The following is a 20,923-nucleotide window of genomic DNA, read 5'->3' as shown; positions in this document are numbered from 1 at the left end:
GAGGCCTCTTTTTATATTTTCATCTTCGCGAGCTAACAGAAACGGCACTGAAAACTATCTATAAGAGATGGTAGATGTTCAGCTGCTGACTGTACTCTAATTTACTGTTTAGGCTAACCAGTAAACACAGTTGAAAAAAGCATTCTTTACTATCTTCACATTAAAAATTTCAGTTTTTTATCTTGTGCTTTTGTTTTATTGTTCTTCATTGTGTCATTGTTCTATTATGTGTTTTATCCTATTGTACAGTGTTCTTGGGTGTCTTGAAAGGCGCTTTATATTTAAAATGTATTTTCTTATTATTATTATTAAATTATGATTCCTTTAATGTCTGCACCTCTTAAGAGGCTACTATTAGCCTCAACAGTATTGCAGACTTTTACTGGTTTAGGATGTCAAGATAGTCAGCGTCAAACTGTAAAGAAAAAAGACGCCTAAATATTTATAAATATATATAAATATATGTGTATATATATATATATATACACACACATATATATATATAGTATCAGAGTGCACAGCTAACCTCTAAGATCCGCTGGTAGAGCTGCTCTTGGGACAATTCCTCAGCTGGCTGGGGTACAGTAAAAAGGGGAATAACAGGAACATAATGGGAGGAAGATACGGAAGCAGTGGAAATCAAAGGAGATCCAAGAAGGTTCATTCTTGCCTGAGTGAGAGGAACAATCTGAGGACTGGCATCGCGCTGTGGTAGAGTACGAGGGGCAGGGCTACTGCTCCTGATAAGCGAGTCAGGCGTACGTGGTGTTGTAGGCCTGCTGTTCTCTTTAGTCTTCGTGAACATCCCAGCTTGAGGCTGACTGTGAGGCCGGTGACTCTTATGGTACACCACATCCTCCATCACAACCAGATCTTCATTCAAAGAGTCTACCAGGCAGGAAACTGTTTTGAAGCCCATAGAGACTAAGGAGACGTCACAGTTGTATTTCTGTTTATAGGCTGCAGTCAACAACTTCAGAGGGATCCCATCCGGATGTCCTTTCATCATTTTCACAATTCTCTTCAAAGCCTTACATCTTTTTTTCACTTCGGGAGCTGATGTCGATTCGTTACTTTGAGCTGCAGCTCCACATTCAGCTCCAGCTGTTGCCGGGCTTCCACCACGATGGTCCCTGTGAAACACCAGTTCTTCTTCTAGAACCAGATCCCTCTCCAGAGAGGATACCAGGCTGGTCATGGAGTCAAAGCCCAGTTTGGATAAGGTCAAGTTCTTGTGATATGTCTGGTTATAGACGATAGCCAGCTTTTTAAGAGGGATCCCATCAGGGTGCTCCCTGAGAATGGACACTAGCTCCGTCCGAACTTTCTCCATCTTGAGTGACACTATCAGGGGGAAAAGAGACCAGCATTAATGGACAATATGATTATCTGCTAGAAATATAGCTTGCTGTGTAGTAAGTAAATAAGTAAAAATTTATTTATATAGCACCTTTCTAGATAAAAGATCACAAAGTGCTTCACACAAGGATAACAAAGTATAAAACAAAACAGACAACACTTAACAAAATGCAATTCTAAAATGATGTGTTTTTAGCTGTTTTTTAAAGGAAGCTACTGAGTTCAGAGATCTTAAGCTCAGTGGGAGAGAGTTCCACAGTCTGGGAGCCACAGTGGCCAAAGTTCTGTCTCCCTTAGTTCTCAGCCTTGTATGATGAATGGCAAGTAGGCCCTGATTACATGACCTAAGAGACCTGCTAGGGACATAGAGCTGTAGAAGTTCAATGATGTAGGCAAGAGCTTGTCCATGAAGAGCTTTAAAGGTCAGAACCAGAATCTTGAAATGGACTCTGAATTCAGTGGGGAGCCAGTTCAGCTGTATTAGCAACGGTGTCACATGTGAATACTTAGATGTTTTGGTCAGAAGTCTTGCTGCAGCGTTTTGAACAATCTGTAGACGCTCTAAGGAGTTTTTGTTTAAACATGTAAACAGTGAATTACAGTAGTCCAGTCTTGATGAAATGAAAGCATGAATGACAATCTCCAGTTCAGTACGAGATACAATAGGGCTTAGTTTAGAAATGTTTCTTAAGTGATAAAAGCAGGACCGAAGTTAGTGTTGCTGTGTATACTGCGTTTGGCAGTGTACTTAATGTGTTAACCAGCTATTAACCAGTTTCGAAATGGTGACACCACTGCTCTAAGGAATCGCTGATAAATTTATTTTACAGTCAACTGTAAAAATATCCAACTCACTAAGGACATGTTCTTCATGTTGTGTGTTTATATGGTGTTTAAAATTACTTACACATCAAGGTTAGAATCGGTCTCTAACACATGCCCTGAAAACTCCAGTGGAAATGTGACTATAGTCAAATATAATTATATAATTAATTATTATATTATTTTGATGTATATTTCAATGACTTCTTATGTTCTCCAATACCATGTTTTAGATTGTATGATAAATGAATATGTAAATAAAGGCAGGTATTTGTTAACCCAGAGAATGACTCAACTTTACATGTTCACTTTTCCAGCAGTCAGCTGTTTTATCATAAGGTTACAAAGCCAAATACCTGCCTGGCATAACAAGACAGACAGCCAAAACTAACAGTTGCTGCAGATTGCCTGCGGCTGTTGAAGCTGGTGGCTGCCAGCTGATGCATGCATGAAGACGGTGAGAAGGTAATTCATAGGTGAGGTGTCTTTTTATTAGGAAGGGTTTGCTTTACTTTCTAAGATGCGTAGCGTATTTAATCAACACTGTGAGCTACTGTTTTGTTGCTTTGAGCATTTCATTGCATGTATCACATGTCTGAACTTAACTGTTAAATACAACAATAAATATTCAATACCAGTGTGCGATTTGAGCTACAGTCCACTTGCTGCCAAATGCAGTAGTCCGATCTGTTTATTCCAATCTGAAAAATCTGGAAAATTTAGCTTAGTTTGGAAAAAGAAATGCCATAATAATTGTGATATTACGCTGTTGGTGTGAACGGCTGCATTAAGAAGAGATGAGTCCGAAAAACATTTTTAATAGACCAAATGTTTACACAAATTTTACATGTCTGGTGTCTAAAGGTCTTTATTATTTATGATCACTCATGATCTGAAATGAAGTCTATCTATCTCTCTGTAAATATAGATAGAGGCTTCCAATTAACAGCACACGTACAGTTCCACAATTCTTTGGACAGTAAGACTGTTTATAATTTTGCCTCTGAACACAATTACAGTAATTTGATTTTAATCAAGCACCATGGTGTGAATGCAGTGCAGACTTTCAATTTAATTCAAAGGATTTAACAAAAGTTAAATTAACTGTTTAGGAATTACGGCCATTTTTACACATACTCTCCCATTTCCAGAGGCTGATCGTTAATGACTCTCACACCAGTATTAAAAACACTCCTTTATATTTAAAGTTAAGACAGTTGTTTGTCCAGTTACTTTTGAGCTACTGGCTTTTCTTCTTCAAGGACTTTGTGTCAGTGTGTTTTCCTTGTATTAAAGAAATGTATCTAAATGTTTCAATGTTTTGAAAGAATAGCTGAATTTATGTAACATTTTAAGCAGAACACGGAATTTGTTACAACATAATTTTGGATAAAATCACAGAGTGTAGATACAGTATTAAACCAGTGAAATGTGCAGGTTTTAATGCTCAATTGTCCAAGATTAAATTAACACTAAGTCAAACTGTTGTGGCTTACTAATCCTGTGGACTAATCAATTTATCACTGGTGGCAAACACTAAATGTGCAGCACTGTGAATAAAATGGCACTACTTACATCAAAATAGCAAAAAGTGAGAACACGTTAACCACAGAAGCAGATTGCTGATGACTACTGTTTGTGACAATACAGAGTTTACACTGTTATCATCTATGAAAACAAAAAGGGTCTGTAAACATATAGACTATATAATAGCTGTGTGCATAAAATACAGCCAATAGTACAAAAGTGCTTGAATCAGAGCAATCTTACCTGTTCTTTCAAATGATAAGATCTGCACTCATCTCTCCTTGAACAAAGACTGTACAGAACCTGAAACCTTCCTGTTCAAGCTTTAAGTACTCTCCTCCCTCCTCCCTTCCCTCCCACCCCGCTGTGTTTCGTTGTAAGCATGAAGAGAAATGAAACTGAAACCAACAGCCATGCTCATGTATGCATGTATGTCATGTCCCTGTCGTTAATTTCGATGTAGGCACACTCACATTTCCAGAAATGGTCAAAGCATTAATGGAGACTGAGAATTTATATGACAACACAGTGTAAAGTAAGTAAAACTGTTCTTTGATTGGACACTGGAAATTGGGGAGAAAACAAAGAGGGCATGAGGCCTTAGGTTTCACATTCCTGGCTTTTGCTTCAGCTGATTTACATCAGCTGTTGGGTAATAATCCATGTGACACGATTACGAGGCTAAAAACAATCCAGTACACAAGGAAAGGAAACAGAAAGTAATGGCAGCTCTGTGTAGTTCTGGATACATGTGTACATACTTGTGCATGTAATAATTACATCATCCACCAGCTTGTCTCTTTAACTAACCAGAATATTTGGCTTGCACTGAAAAACTTACAGCACAGTACTGATCTTACTAAACTCTGTCTGTTACATTACTTCCTGTCGACCTATGGTGATACAATAAGGCGTGGTGAAACAGAAACACACACAAGAAACTTCAGAGGCCTAAGATGTTCCTGCCAGTCACGTTTGGTTGTTCAAGTCCTGTGGCGTTCAAAACCCTCTTGGACTATAGAGGGGTAGCTCACAGTCTAAAAAAGTCATTAATTATCTCAGCCACACCGTTTTCATCCAGTGTCTGAAACCAGTGTTGCCAACTTAGCGACTTTGTCGCTATATTTAGCGAGTTTTCAGACCCCTTAGCGACTTTTTTTTTTTTCTAAAAAGCGACTAGCGACAAATCCGGCGACTTTTTCTGGTGTTATTGGAGACTTATTTATGACGACTTTTTGACATGAAAACGCGTATCGCTCTTACTCTCAACAAGCAGCGGTGCTGCCATGGGCACCTCACCTGTGCCAAAGCACTCACAGGCAGAGGACAGTCCTCCCCCAGCTGCTATCAGGGCAGGAGATGTTCACACCTATGCCTCCAAACGGCAAATGAATCGCGCATGAGCGAAGCCGCTGCTCCCGCACTGACTGTAACGCAGTCAGTTCTTCTTTTACTGTTATGCTGTTTTGTGGATCACAAGGTTTAAAACTACTTATAAACACACACTCACACACACAAAGTAACTCCACCAGAGTGCCAATTTCGGGTCACTTCTGCCGGTCCAAACCCGGATAAAGGAGCAGGGTTGGAATTGTGACATTAAAAAACAATAATTACTAAAAGAAATTTAATTTGTAGTTCTAAATAAATTCTAACTGCATTTAGGACGTTTTTTTTACTCACTTTATGTTTCTTCCACGATGTTATTTCTCTCTCCAACAACGTAGGTTACAATTACATTAGCGTGACCAATTATGCAACTTAGGCGATGACGTCATTTAGCGACTTCTAGCGACTTTTAGGACAGCCAATAGCGATTTTCCTTACTGAGGAGTTGGCAACACTGTCTGAAACAAGTTCTTTTAGCTCTCTTTTCCTCAATTGAGATCCCTCACAAACCAAAAACACGAACAGCAGGTGTGTCACTGAAGTTACGAGATATGACCTTAATGACATCATACTGAGCAAAGAGCAATAAAAGGCGAAACAGAGCAGTCTGAAACACACAGGGATTACTCGTACATACACCGACATCGTTATCTGAAACTCTTGACATGTTTAACATGAAATATCAAACTAAGGACAATTATAACAGCTCCACTTTAGAATGAAATATATTGGAAATTAGAAGCTGGACAGCTTTTAATATAGACAAAAATGCGGGGCTATTTTACTGACACAGAATAGTACGTATATATATATGTATAGTCTGTCAGTGAGAACATACCTTACAGTGATCAGTGTGCTTCGATGTTCTCAGTGCATCACAATAAACCACGAAGAGTAACAGGTCTTAACTAGTTTACCTCAGGAGAAGTAAAATAGCTATTAGAGTCCATGTGAGTTTTGTCCCAGGCTTGTGATATATGATAATTACCCAGCTACGTGAGACAGAGGTCTCCAAGCGTCCGTGCAGTTAGACAAAGTAGTGCCAACCAGACTGTATATCTTTATGTCATCAGAGCTCTCTTTAATAAGAGCAGAAATGACATGTTTCATTTATAACAATGTCTAATCAAAATGTAAAACTACAGGGTTTACAGTGTGTCATGTAGTACAGCGCAAGTGCTTTTGAGCCTTCGGAGAACAAGAACAAAACATTCACTAAGAAACGACTACTTTACACTAATGTACCTCGTCACTGCATTTTTATATTCATATATTCAAAATAATTATTTTGTTACGAAATACTGTGAAAAAGCAGCAACAACCTCAAACGAAATGACTAAGTGAAAATGCTGTCCATCTACCTGTTATTACGATAACAACCCTTTAGTTACAGTTGTGGGGCGTGTGTCTTTGCCTTCATTCAACATCTCTGTCCGGCAGGATATAAGCATGAGAGATACTTATGATGGCTAGCAACGACGCTATGCTGGCTAGCACTCGAAACTAACAGCAGAAATATTATGAAGTAATAACAATGACATTAGTCGGTCAATGTAAAGAGTTACAGCGGTTAATCGGGGCGGTACTTGTATTAGGGAATCTTAACACTGTTTAAAAAGTCCAATTTTGTAGATAAATTTAAATCGAAACTCATTGTGCATGCTAACATTTTGGCCGACTAGCTAGCTACCGCTAAGCTGCATTCACGTTGCTCGATAAAGGTGGTAAAACAGCGTTCTCTGCTTTAGAGGCGTTCATGTACGAAAGCTACTCACAAATAGTATATCACTCACAATCAAATTTGTCACCATTTTGTTTCTAAGCTAGACATATAAAACCAAACAGACATATAAACAGTTTTCAGACACATCCCAAGTAAATGTACATTCTGAGGTAGCGAGGTAGCCTAAGTGCAGCTTTCTGTTAGACAGTGACATTTTCAGTAACTGGTGATCCAGTGTCTGAAACAAGTTGTTTTTACCTCCCCTTTCTTCCCCCTTTCCCCCTTTAACACTCCCTTTTCAGTGTTAGATTGATGAATACCTGCTTTACATTTTGTGTAATGCCCAGCATGCTATTCTATAAATCATATATTTGTAGTGTCTGTGAGGAACAAGTATGTCATAAAAAACAAAGTTGTTCATGAGTTCAGAAACACAGGCCTAGATGTAGTTTAAAAAACAAAAAAAGTGTAAAACTGAACACATCATTTGTCCCATTCATTTAGTTGAAATTTTAAAAACTGCCAACGACAACAGCCTGATAAACGTCAAACAACCTTTCTGATCAGCTTAGCATGTCTCAGCTTGGTGTGCAGGTGTGTCACCTGCTACTCAAGCCTCTTGGTGTGCAGGTGTGTCACCTGCTACTCAAGCCTCTTGGTTGTCAAAAGATCTTTGCACTTACTATAGGAATGTCGTTTGGTGCCTCATGCGTTGTCTTTTGTTCTGTGACTAGATCTCTTTTTGCCTTGGGCTTAACTTACTCTTGACTGTGCAAATACTTCCTGCCTTTGTGGATTCTGAGAAAGACACTGGTGGGGAGAAAACCTGAGGTTACCTGTTTGGAGGACTCTCTGGATTTATCTGCCTGCCCCCGTCACCCAGTCAAAAACAACAACAACAACAACAACAACAAAAGAAAAAAAAAACAGCTCAACCAGCTCAACCACATCTGACTCTGTGACTTCATTAAACATGTTAAACTTTCACTCTTGTGCGCTTGAGTGCTCTATTCCTGGAAGCATGTACAAGAAACTCTGAGTTTAAAAGTAAACTCTTGAGCTGTTTAACTCTGAGCTCAGCAACTCTTTAACCCGATTTCCAGTGGACACAGGAATATGTATGTTTGTGTCCGTGCTGACCATGATATTTAACTTACAAAACAGGAGAGAGGAATTAGGAGAGTCGTTTTAATCGGCTTGCCATTTTGTTACAGACAAAATACGAGTGTGACATAAAATTTAAAATGTTTTGTAATGTGAATTTCCATTAGATGCACTAATTTTACATTTAGTTTTTAAATATAATTATTGAACTGTGCCCCTGACAGGGCCGAAGTGTAGGTCACAGCAACTGAAGATAAACATCTGGAGACTCAGATCAGACACAGACAGTTGTGAGATTAGTTGCCCAGATAGCAACAGACTCTGGACAAATTCAATTTCAGTTCAATTTATATAGCAGCAAAACACAACAATAGTTCCCTCAAGGCAACTTTTATTGCAAGTTTAACACCGTACAATAATAGACAATAACAAACTCCAACAATCAAACAACACCTTATGAGCAAGCCCTTGGCAGCGGTGGGTAGGAAAAACTCCCCTTTAACAGAAAAAAGCCTCTGGGACACTCAGGGTCCCCTCAGGGAGGAGCAGCCATAATATAATAAGGATAAAAAATAGGATAAAAGACAGAATGGAAGAGAGCCCAGGATGAATGATAACTAATGATTAAACACAGACTGCTCTATAAACACATAGTGAGTGAAAAGGGTGAGTGAAGAAGAAACACAGTGCTTCTTGATGTCCCCAGCAGGGGGAGCTTCAGTGTCACCCGATCCAGCCCTAACTATATGCTTTGGCAAAAAGGAAGTTTTAAGCCTATTTTTGAAGATCGAGAGGGTCCCTGTCTCCTGAATCAAAAGTGGGACCTGGTTCCACAGAAGAGGGCTCTGACTTCCCTCATTTTTTTAATTAAATAAAATCTGTTTTTGCCCTAATTTGTGACCATTTCGTTGTTTGAACAATTATTCGGTAAAATACTGAATTCATAAAGGGATGGCACAGCTGCCTGTCGATCTTCTGCTCAGTCCTACAGTGATCTCCGGCTCACTTTTACAGAAGTCATGAATGCTAAAGTATTTCCACAACCGAATGCCAATTTTTGGAAAAAAAACAAACAAAAACGAATGGAAAAATATGTGAATTGCTTATAGTTGTATTATTATAAGATGTTTTTAAAGTAATAAATTAAAAGAAAAGCTGCTCTAACTCTAAGTTTGTGTACTGTTGGCTAATACAAAGTCTTAACAGTGGAAAACTTCTTTTAGAATGGGGCACCAAGAAATCGCTAATGTTTTAAAATGTTAAATTGAAACAAATCAAACACTTTAAGTCTTCTACACTTCACATTTGTACGTGTAATATCTGTACATATATGTATGCTTTTACAAGTGAAAAAAAAAACACCAACAATTTAATCGCATTTAAAAGAAAGTCACGTGCAGGAGTTTCGTCTTTCATCATTTATGTTTAAATTGCCATGACAACAAAGGCGACAACGTCAATAGCGTTTTATTCAGTGCTGTTCATCAGAGGGCAGTGTAGCCTTGACAACACTCACTGCAAAGAGCTGTCATTAGTTTGTGTGAGGAGGTACAGAGACGCATTTTTGGGAAATGGAAACCAAATCAGTGTTACCCTGAAACGCAAGCACGATGTGTCATCAGGGACACATATGCATAGGTTACAACATACTCCTGTCCAAGGTGTTATGAAAGCAAACCCCCCATACATTACATTGTAATAACTGGTGTGACAGAGAATGAGGGGCTAATTGGACAACTGTAGAGACTGTTCACAATCTTTATGGATGTAAAGATCCATCCATAAAGATTGTAAAGAAAGGTTTGTGTTTAATTTATCTTCATGTTAGATTGTCAAAAATCGCACACCGTTACGGAAGTGAGTTGCTTGGTTGATGAAGTGCAGGGTGATGGTCTGCTTAATTTTAAAAAAAAAGTAGAATTGTCTCCATCTGAATTCCAGAAGGTCAACAGCGTGCGTCCTTTCACAGTGGGACATTATTTATAATTTGACAGCTAAACAGAAACAACAATGAAATGCTGAGTTTATGTAGCGCCAAACAAGCACGTTTGTTCATCACTTTTGACTATGCTAACCTAATCTTAAAGAGTCTGTGAATGAAAATTAAGTTCAAGTCACTGAAATGTTTTTGACTTATGCAGTTAAAAGGCACAGATGGAAGTATATCATAATATTTAACCGGTGGAAATATTTGACTAAAGAAATAAACCTCAGGAAAGGTTGGAATACCAGCTCTGTGCAAAGTAGCAAAAGGACTGTGTACTGCAGGACAAAACACAGTGGTTTTCCTCTGATTTTAAGTGGAGCAGAGGGAAGATTTTGCAAGTGTGAGTAAACAGAAATGCAAAAAATTAAGTCATTAAATACTTACACATTTACAAAGATCTCAAACTGTTAATATTTCCAGGAACATTTGAAACAAGAAAAAGCAGTGGACACTATGGGGGGAAAAGAGGCATTCCATAACCGTTAAATATGATTAGTTTAAGTAAATTCTTTCTCCACACACCCACGTGAGAGAGCAAAGAGTTCATGTTCTGAAAAAGAAAGAATTTTACAGATATAGATTTCTTTCTAAACTCTGTACAACTCCACCCTGCACTTAGTTATTAGAAAAAAAGATTTGCAGTAGTGATTCAGACAACTAGAAAAACAATTATGAAACAATCTTGCGTTCAGCTACTGCCAGCTTTTACAGCACGACCTTTCGAAGGCTGTCTGTTCAGAACCACACAGAAAAAAACCTGCCTAAACCGTTTTACTGGTTTATGAGCCAGAATGACTTCATAATGTTTTTAGTTAAGGTTTGCAGCTTGCTACTGAAGATTAAATAGCAAGCTAAAGAAGCAGATCATTTTGCAATGGGCTGGAAAATAAAAAATAAGAAATCTTGACGTTTCCAGTATAAGCTGTATTCGGATTTTAATTAGCATACAGATTTAAATGGCTAAAACAAGTTTATATTTATTGCAGTTAAACTGTAACTTAGAAATTATTGAGTCAGCTCTGTGACAGAACACTTGAAATATGAAGGCTACTAATATTTGAGAAAGTACTTAAATGTTGGGTCTGCTAATTCTTTCTTGACAGTACCATCTTTTCTGTGAGGGCGAGCGGTCCAAGCATGATAATCACTACAACACTATTAAACATCACTGGTTTTATCTTCCCATACATTTTGTGTTTTACCCTGTGTCTTTACGATCACTCCACAGCCTGTCATGGCAGATGACTAAGTCCGGTTCTGCAAGATGTATTTTCATGTTGAAATGGAGTTCTTCCTTCCCACTCTCTCCAAGCGCTGGTTCATAAGGGATAGTCGGATTGTTGTTCTTTACTATCTTATATTGAGTGATCTTTACCCTATAATCTAAAGTCCCTTGAAATGACTGATGATGTAAAATTGCATTGAACTGAATAATGATTTACACCACTTTGGTTATCATTGATGTCCCACACACTGCTAGCTTGTACCTTCTTTCTGATACTATTACACATGTAGTAACAATTAGCAAACATGGCTGAGGCAAGATTTTAGGGCTTTAATCTGGCACAGTGACCACTTTAACAGACAATAAGATGTACGATCTGAGCTACAGAGGGTAGTATAACTCCTTGTGACACTTCTGAGGATTTGACGAGAAAAACATACAGCAGAGTAAACCTTGCATATATGTGCAGACCTATGTGCGGATGCAAAAGTATTATATGTAAAGTGGCATTGCACCCAAATGTAAAAATTGTTTCATATTGAATAAAGGCATAAATCTACTTAAGTAATGGAACAAATGTTTGAGCATTACAATATACTTTAATTATGCAGAATATATGCTCTATATTACTAGATCATAATTTTTGAATGTTTATATCACATGCTTTCAATTACTTGTGCATCAGGGGGTAGCTTTATCTGTAACAATATAGCTTTTTATTACATTTTATGCTTTAAAATCTGTAGAATAAGTAACTTAAGAGTTAATATAAATGTTATAGAGTAAAAAGTACAACATTTGAAAGTTTGGAAGCAGAAAACAAAAAAGCATAGACTAAATAAATACATGTTACATTTTACTGGTCCTATCGTCACTCTCATTCACTGGCATTGGATATTATAAGTGTCACAGTTCTCTAGCGTAGTACCAAATTATTTCGCGGTCTCTTTCAACATCATCGCTGAAGTGTGCTGACCCCGACAACCCCCTCACTCCACCAGGGTTTCACTTAAACCGAGCTGAAAGCTGCCAGGACTTGTTCATAGTTGAGTATTTAAAGGGATTTTGGTTTTGCACCAATCAGAATGCTGTTACCAGTTTTATGTTGATAACTACAAAATTACCTCATGAATATATATCAAAAAACCATTTAATGCTCTACTTTGTTTCTCTAATTTTATGATGAAATGACTTTCATTTAGTCTTTTAATCCCAAACAAATTTATATTTGACATCTTTCATTTTGTCTTTGTAAACAGCATCAAAGTATTCTGCTTCTGCCTCTGTTAGCTGATTCTTCCAGTCTCCAGCAATTCCTGAAACACAACACACAGAGAAGAATTAAACCTAAACTGAAGGAACTGTTGTGTCCATTATTTTAGATTTTAAATCTAAAATTCTGTTACAGTTTTTCTCATCTCCTTACACACTATTAACAGGCTTATGAGCTAAAAATCCAAACCCTACCTCAGGTGATCATTTAGAAAGTTCTTGGTTCATTTCTAAAACCTAGGTAGCATGTCCAGGTGCAAACAGAGTCAAAACTATTTGTACACCAATTAGAACCGATAAAAGAGTCAGTGATGCAAAGGAGGAACACAAGGACAAAAAAAATTTACCAATAATCCAAGGTCCTTTTCCTGCCTGCATACTTTCATTTTAAAACCTGCATCCACATTCACCTCCTCCCAAAGTCCTGCTTAGACATGCCAGCCGAGGCTATAGAGGGGTGGATAAGAGATATAACTCATGCTATTTCAACATACAGTACAGCTTCAAAACCAACATACTTCGGGGGTTTTTTGACGAGGGGAAGGGTGGAGGGAGGTAACCATTCTCAGTAGTATTACAAAAACACACCTTTCCTGAGGAATTCAGACTTGCTCTGGTCCATGAATTCTTTAGGAACAGCCGAGTAGTTTGACATGCTGTTTTTCTTCATGTTCTTGAACAAGCATCGTTCTGCTATCTTCTCTATCACTTCAGTATCCAGAGATTTCTCCATGAACTGAGCGACTCTGGTCACAGAGTCCTTCAGGTTCTGCACCGAGCAGACAAACACCGTTCAGCTCATGTTCTTACCACAAATCTCAGTTGTGACTCTTTTTTCATGTTTGAATTATTTGGAAGGCATTTGGAGTTGTTCTCACCTTTAAAAGTTCTTCATAGGAGATGTACATGATGGACCCCTTATCTTTAGCATTGAGCCAACCCTTTACATGGTCAAACCAGGAACCAAATATAACTAAAAGAAAAAGAAAAGATTCCCTTTGAGTTATTATGAATACAATAATAAACGTCTCTGCACTAATGGTTCAACTTCAGCAATCCTTAATCCTCTTGTTTCCAGTTGTAAAATACAACTGAATAAAAGGCTAAATGTTACCTACTGTTCTAATACAAAGTAAATGAAGAGTGTATGTTCCATAGGTGTAAAAAGAACAACCTTCTCCATCTAGGAACTTCTGGAGGAACTCGCTCTGTGGGCCTGGTTTCACCAGGAACGAAGTTGACCCAAAATAGTGAAAAGCAGACGTAAACACATCTTTGGGGTTCCTCATGATATAGATGACCTGGAGTAATGACAAATCATTATTTCACTTTAAACATTCAACATTTAAGTTTGTATCTTTATGACCAACTAAAACTACAAGTTACACTTATCCATTCACACAGGTCTGTTTTAGTTAAAGCACTTTATTACACAGACAAAGCACTTTGAGTTCATAACATGTCCTTCACATGCAATCACAGACCTTCTCACTGGTGATTTTTTTTTGTAAGGTTACTTACTTTGCCATGCCAGACACTTGGACACAGGCACAGCAGAATACAAACCCTGTATTTCTTATAGGAACTACTAAGTAATAGCCTGAGGTGTCACATGAAGCTGTCAGTGGTGAGTAATAGAAAATCCCCTGCTCTTGTTGTTGTGTCTTTTAAATTGTGTTGTAATGTTCTTTCAGCTACTTCATTTTCTTTCCACATCAGTTCTCTGTGTGGAGGAAACCTGACAAAGACTTTCACATTTTTCTCCAACAAGTTGTATACTCAGTGTTTTATCTTCTTTCAGGCTAATATTAGGGGCTGTTGGTTGCATGTCTTATATTTTACAAGTATTTTTATGTTGGCTGCCTGTGCTACATTCATGTTTTAAACCACTCAATTTACATTTATGCCTGGATGAATCACAGCATATCTATGCCAATTATTTATTATTAAGGAGGAGAAGCTGCTACTCTATAGCAGGAATTAAAGAGACCCGTAAAACATCCCCTTTCACATTTAAATTAACAGCTTTAATGACCCACAAACCAAACTATGTGTGCAGACCTACCTTTGGTTTAACTTCAAAGAAGGATGGCGGCATCATGCTGTAGTGGAAGTGAGTTGTAAACATGCGTGGAGACGGCCTCTTTTCAAGGTTGAGGGTGAGGGCTCGATTCTCCTCCAGCCATGGAACACGGTCCCAGTTGTGAAGAGTCTCAACGGAGGCCGGATCCCCTCCGCTGATGATCAGAGGGAGAATCTCCTGCATCCATGTCGTACCTACAAAAAAGAAACAATCTCATGTTTTGATTTAGCTTTTATTTTGGCCTTCCAATATTAGAGCTATTAAAGTGTCATTGTACACCAACTTCTTAAATTCCAGTGTCAGTTTTGATTAAGCATGCCTCACTGCCACCTTGGTAACAACTTCAAGTAGTTATTTTGAAGCCCCTATTTCAATAAACAGAAAGAAACCATGGCTGTCACTGTCACGTCTACGCTGGCAGACGTGGAGTGGAGAGAGTGTGAGGACCTAAACGCAACCATTGGAGACAGAACGGAACTTGAACTGAAAGTGAGCCTTTATTACGGCAGAGCAGAATACAAACAAAGCAAAACGTGACAAAGACTAAACTAGTATAACCTGAAAAAGAAGTACAAGGAAACTAAAGAGCTGAGCACCTGAGATGTGGAGCATGGAACATTGAAACCTGGAGCATGTGAAGCAAAAGCAATGGGAAAATGTGAAGCAAAAAAAACAAAAAACAAAACCCACAGAGACGCAACAAGTCTACTCAGGAGGTCAACTGCAAGACAGTTCAGGGGGGCCAACTGCGTGGGAAGTGGCGGCGGTGGAGATGAAGTAGGTCAGGAGGCCAACTGTGTGGGAAGTGGCGGCGACAACAGAGCAGGTCTGGAGTACACCTTTCTAGGCTATTAATTGTGGGTCTTCTTCGTCAAAGTGGCTGGTGTTGACATGACTTGGTGGGTGGATGTGGACGGGAAGGTGTTAGGAATAAATAGTAAAATGGAATAAAAAGGAATAAAATTATTAAAGCTGTTTTTTATGATTTTTACATACACATTGTGACGTGCTCATTAAAGGGTTGGCACTCTGTGTTTTAGGGTCAAATCTTCACTCAACTGAATTGAATTATCTTGATTAACATGTAGAGTGCAGAGGGTTTTTGAGACATGCTTACACATCATACTGGGCCAAGGGTGTCCGAACAGAATTTCCCAAACTTAGATAATAAATAGAATCAGTAGGATAATATTAATAATCATGGCTAGTCAGGGAGGCATCTTCTGTTATTCCAGGAAGAGGAGCAGATACGAGGTGAGGTCAGACGTGGACGGAAAGAGGAGAAAAATGGTAAATGGCCTGTATTTGTATAGCGCTTTACTTAGTCCCTATGGACCCCAAAGCGCTTTACACTACATTCAGTCATCCACCCATTCACACACACACATTCACACACTGGTGATGGCAAGCTACACTGTAGCCACAGCTGCCCTGGGGCACACTGACAGAGGCAGGGAGACAGCAGGACTGCCACGTCGCTTACTGAAGAAGATAGTCATAATAATACATTTTATTGTTGTGGTATAAAACTGTATGGCTCGACTTGAGGCTCATCCTTTGTGTGAAGCCAGACGGCTGATTTCAGATGGAGGTCTAGTGCTGTAAACTTGTAATTTCAACTGCTGAAGCAAATTAAATCTTTTAAACGACAGGCATTCTCCTGTACTTCCTTAACCTCCCAAGACCCGAACTCTTCCACAACATGCATTTTTAATTTCTCTTTGATATTTGGGCATATTGGGGCCCGATGAATGTAAAAACAAAGAATTACCAGATTTTTTTTTTTACCTTATTTTTGTTTTTAAGAAAAATGAGAGCCACAAATGAGGATATTCATTTAAAATTTTGATAGAACAGTAGCAGTATGATGTCCTCGTAAGTGGATATCAGGCCCATGTAGAGCAAAATTGAGTATTTTGGTCTAAATAACCCAAAATGTGATGTCCACATATGTGGACGGCAGGTCCTAGGAGGTTAAGAAAAAACTGAACATGTCACAGGCCGTGCAGGACGTGGACAGGGACCAGATGGTGGCCCCCAGTGAAGACAGGCAATGGCTGAGCAGGCTCACGTGAGCCTCCAGCTGAAACACGAGGCTGCAAGGGCTCAGCTGAGGCGAAACAGGGCCAGCAGGTGCAGAAACCTCTGGCTGAAGCAGAGCTGTCTGGAGCTGTGCAGGGCACACAGCCGGCTCAGGATGCAGCAGCTGGGGCTGCGCAGCCCATGCAATCTGATTGGGATGGCTAGCTGGATGAACTTGCCTGAGCTCCCAGCTGACGTAGGAGGAGAAGAAGGCTGCACTGACTCCAGGAGTGCAGAGCCAGCTGAGGTCACAGGCTCAGCTTCTGGGGGGAGTTTCAGTTTCTGAGGAGCCCAATTTCGCAGTCACACAAACAGTCTCAGAATAAACAATCTTTGGAATTATTATTCCAGACCAGGGAGGAGCCGGAGTAACACAGTCCTTTAAGCCCTTAGAGCAGATGATTCTGTCTCTGAAAACACAGACTTTAAATTTCCAGGCTCAGGAGAAACGTAATCAGAGGTCGGAGAAAGTCCACTACCAAGAGGAAGCCGGAAACCAGGCTTTGTAGCCGGCTAGCTACAATCTTTATGACCATGACGGTATTCCTTATTGGACCTCTCCAGCCACTGATCGCACAGTAAATCCACTGTGTGAATTAAGTCCTCCTGGAGCTCCTCACAAGGAGCGAGTGCTGGGTCCATGTTGTGGCCAGATTGTTCTGATACGTCTACGCTGGCAGAGTGTAGAAGGGAGAGAGTGAGAGGACCCAAACGCAAGCATTGGAGATGGAACTTGAACTGAAAGTGAGCCTTTATTATGGCGGAGCAGAATACAAACAAAGCCAAAGGTGACAATGACTAGCAAAACCTAAACTGGGAGAAACCTAAAAAACAAGTACAAAGAAACTAAAGACCTGAGCACCTGAGACATGGAAACCTGGAGCATGGGAAACACGAGACGTAGAAACACAAGGGGAGATACGCAGACAATCCGGCAGCAAACAGAGGAAGACAAATGGCTTAAATACACCAAGGGATAACGAGGGAATGAGACACGGGAGGACAGCACAGCTGGGAGTACTCAAACATAACGAGACAGGGAGGAAGCAAACCTAAACACACTAAGCACTAACCCTGGGTCTCCAGACTCAGTACCGTGACAATAACCAGGGTTTAGAAATTAGTGAGGTCCAGAATCTTTCATCTTAATGTGCTAGACCAGATATATTTTTCACTTGTTTGCCTTACCTTGTGATTGTGCAGTATTCAAATATTTACTATAGGCCCACAGTAGTCAGCAAAAACTCGCTCACCTCATTTCATGACACTGGCAAACCTGAGTGCAGCTGGCAGCCCACACATTCTTCAAATTTAAAAAAGTTGATGTCAAACGTTTGTGATGGTTTGTGCTGCAAAAAGTTTTGTTTGTGCTGCTCAGATCTGTCTTGCCATTCTAGCAAAACTGAATGCTGGCTTGACAATGAACCAGTTGTACACAGTTCCTTAACTATTAATTGTTGTCTTGTAATAATGAGAAAGCTTACACTAAAACACAATAAGCCATCCATTTTTCTTCAGTTAGCACTGTATTTATTTAACTCTTTACATTTTATCCAAGCTAAAGTCCCTGTCTAAGACAGAGCTGATCTATTGGGATCTAGTCCACTTCCTGTTCGTCCTTTTAAATCCATCCATCACCCGCTGATTGTTTTTGGTGTTCACAAATACTTTGTAGAGGATATGTCCAAACTGTAATAAAATTTCACTTGTATCCCTCCAGCAAAAACCACGATTCTGATAGTGAATGGTTGGTTGAGAATATCACATTTTAAATAGGCTGATTCTTATATAAATTTTCTACTCTCCCAGAGTACTCAAAGCACTCTATACAACATGCTACGTTCACCTATTCTCACAAGCACTCTAAACTGAGTGCTCTCTAACTATATTCACACCGATGGATGCATCAGAGAGCAACTGGTTAGTTAGTAGGGGTTAGTATCTTGCCTAAGGATTCTTGACATGCAGACGAACCACCAACCTTCTGATCATTAGGTGACCTGCTCTACTTCCTGAGCTACAGCCAGCCCCGGCTGCTGGTAGAAATGCTGTGCTGTCTGTGGCTTTATGACTAAAAATCAACCGGATATGGTGACATGATTCATTGTGTTTAAAGGGCAAGTAGCATGTAAAGTCATATATCTATTGTCACGGCACCTTTAATAAAAACATATTGAAAAATGCCAGAAGACATTTTTGAGCCTTAGTACCACACAGCACATTCATCCTGGGCTATATAGGGTCAGTCTCTTCGGAAAAACCAGCATTGTTCCAAAAAGTGATTCTGTGATTTTTTTACGTTATTGCTCATCTTGATAAATAGAATGTACTGAAAATATTTTACGAGGGGTTTGTATATAAAATGAAGAAAGAATGCAGGTATAATGCACTAATGCAGGTACAGTTGCTCTGTGCAACTGTACCTGCATTAGAATCAGTCCAGTCCTTTCTGCTCACTTAAAATCTCTTTAAAGACCTGTCATTTCATATTTGTGGCATTTCCGCTGCTCTCTCAATAAGATCAAAGTCACTATGCTAAGAAAGGCCTGCAGCTGCTGGCTTGTAACAGGACTGTTAATTCTCAGAAGGACTTGCTATCATTCATGAGACATTTGTCTGACAGATTATAGGCCAACTGCTCATTTAAACGTTTAAACACCAATGTTGTGCCAAAAAAAGTGACTTCCAGTATTTCCCAGAAATTGATTGTTATAAATGAATTTCTTCTAATCTGTAAAACATATGTCAAACACATCTCTCATGAATGATATCATGTCATTTTGAGCTAGAAGGAGCATTCCTATCAGGAGGCAGGTTTTGCCAAAGTATTTATCCAGCTTTCACTGACATCATTTAGTTATTTATTTATTTATTTATTTTTAAAGAGATCTTACCAACAGGGCAGCAGAAATTACAAATCCAACACTACAGTTCTATAGAGATATTTTAAGTAGACAAAAATGACTGGACTAGTTATACAATAACACTGAGTCATAAATATACTCATAAAACAGGTAATGTATGTATTTTATTACTCTCATACATTGCTTCTATAGACTGTAGTCAACACAAAGACATTAGGCATAAATAGACACGGAAACATCGGCAATAACTTTGTGGCAGACGGTCACTGGTGATCCAGAGAAATCAGGTTCTCAGGTTTGGGGTGAATTGCATAAATATTTAGACGCCGGCATCTCTTACCTGTTTCTACCGGAAACTCAACGGACAGTCGGGGATGAGAGCTTTCCAAAAAAGGGCCCCACATTTGAAATAAACCCCACAATGAAATTTAATGCTAAATACATACCATTAAAATGGTCGCATAAAATGGAAATGAAGAGCAATCCTTGTTTTAAACGACGTGTTAGACCAACGCCAGGACGATTATAGTGTAATTGCTGTTCATAATAAGAAAACGACAGGTTGAAAAATCCTCTTCCAGCCTACTAAAACAAACCCCCTTTTTAATATAAAAGAAACCATTTGCAATCACTCACCAGACTTGGGGTACGTTACAATAAGGATGTCATCCGGACGAAACGTAAACTCCTCGTAGTACCTGAGGCTCTCGGGCGGATGGAGACTTGAAGGCACATAGACGCCTTTGTACAGCGTGTATAACTCTGTCTCAGTCATGCTTCAACAAGTAGAAGCAGCTCAATGAAAACAGCTCTGAGAGCTTCGAGCTGAAAAACTGTTGGACTTTGTCTCAACTTAACGCACTATCACTGTTTTTGTAGCTCGAGGCTGTAGCGCCACTCCCGCTTCTCTCTCCTGTGGTCTCGCGCTCGCTTCTGTTTGCGTCACTTTCCAACAAGTGTGCGCTTCTTCGTCAAAGCTCAAGTATTCATGACTAAATACTCATTGAAGGATTCGTGTAAAATTCAAGGACTTAGTAATACACAATATATTATTTATTTATTTTTTCATTGTTTGTTGGGATAATAGAGCTGTTATTAGAATAGAATAGAATAGAATAGAATAGAATAGAATGCCTTTATTGTCACTACAGTTGTATAATGAGATACAGAGCATCTCCTACTCAGTGCTATGTACATATGGACAGTATTAACATAGGGGAAAAAATATATATATATATATATATATATATATATATATATATATATATATATATATATATATATATATATATATATAATGTACAATATACAAGCCGTATTTTTAAGAAAAAAAAAAAAAAGTAATATGTAATAAATAGTGTTATGTATATACAGTTGAGTTATTGCACATAGAATTGGTATTGCACAGTGGTGGTCCATAGAGGAAGTGGGAAGTGGGGGCTGTGTTATCGGTGCATGTGTGAGTTCAGGGTGGTTATGGCTTTGG

General features: G+C 39.0%; 2 protein-coding genes across 8 annotated transcripts in view; both read right to left on the bottom strand.

Moving 5' to 3' along the window:
- Positions 1–6,784, bottom strand: part of wu:fj29h11 (protein NO VEIN) — a 43,826-nt gene extending 37,042 nt beyond the window's left edge. The window contains exons 1-2 of one of the 6 annotated variants that reach the window (XM_039616358.1): positions 6,459–6,784; positions 527–1,344 (exon numbers count right to left, since the gene is read on the bottom strand). In XM_039616358.1, coding sequence (XP_039472292.1) covers positions 527–1,333 — 807 coding nt within the window. In that variant the 5' untranslated portion in view covers positions 1,334–1,344; positions 6,459–6,784. Of the gene's footprint in view, positions 1–526; positions 1,345–3,951; positions 4,024–4,971; positions 5,012–5,391; positions 5,452–5,935; positions 6,420–6,458 lie in introns of those variants that run through there. The other 5 variants (XM_039616359.1, XM_039616357.1, XM_039616356.1 and 2 more) reach the window with 5 other exon arrangements.
- Positions 6,785–11,452: 4,668 nt separating this feature from the next.
- LOC116330883 (sulfotransferase 2B1-like) lies at positions 11,453–20,373 on the bottom strand. Of its 2 annotated transcripts, XR_005614156.1 has the most exons (7): positions 20,074–20,373; positions 14,474–14,685; positions 13,583–13,709; positions 13,287–13,381; positions 12,997–13,177; positions 12,756–12,855; positions 11,453–12,452 (listed from the first exon to the last, which is right to left on the bottom strand). XR_005614156.1 is itself a non-coding variant. In XM_031753341.2 (6 exons), exons 1-6 carry the CDS (start codon positions 20,210–20,212, stop codon positions 12,343–12,345), a joined length of 864 nt encoding a protein of 287 aa, XP_031609201.1. In that variant the 5' UTR covers positions 20,213–20,373; the 3' UTR covers positions 11,453–12,342. The 2 variants fall into 2 exon arrangements, 1 of the variants encoding a protein (XP_031609201.1); XM_031753341.2 differs by lacking the exon at positions 12,756–12,855.
- Positions 20,374–20,923: the final 550 nt, after the last annotated feature.

This window comes from Oreochromis aureus, linkage group 8 (genome assembly GCF_013358895.1).
Source record: "Oreochromis aureus strain Israel breed Guangdong linkage group 8, ZZ_aureus, whole genome shotgun sequence".
Classification (NCBI taxonomy): domain Eukaryota; kingdom Metazoa; phylum Chordata; class Actinopteri; order Cichliformes; family Cichlidae; genus Oreochromis; species Oreochromis aureus.
Note: the sequence above shows the minus strand (reverse complement) of the source record. Positions and strands in the feature narration are given on the sequence as shown.

What these genes read in the sequence shown, in the direction of transcription:
- LOC116330883 (XM_031753341.2), bottom strand. Translation starts at nt 20,212, where the DNA reads ATGACTGAGACAGAGTTATACACGCTGTACAAAGGCGTCTATGTGCCT. An exon ending in TCTTTGAAGTTAAACCAAAG is followed by an intron (nt 13,710 to 14,473) that starts GTAGGTCTGCAC and finishes TCATTACTCCAG; the next exon opens with GTCATCTATATCATGAGGAA. An exon ending in CCTATGAAGAACTTTTAAAG is followed by an intron (nt 13,178 to 13,286) that starts GTGAGAACAACT and finishes TGCTCGGTGCAG; the next exon opens with AACCTGAAGGACTCTGTGAC.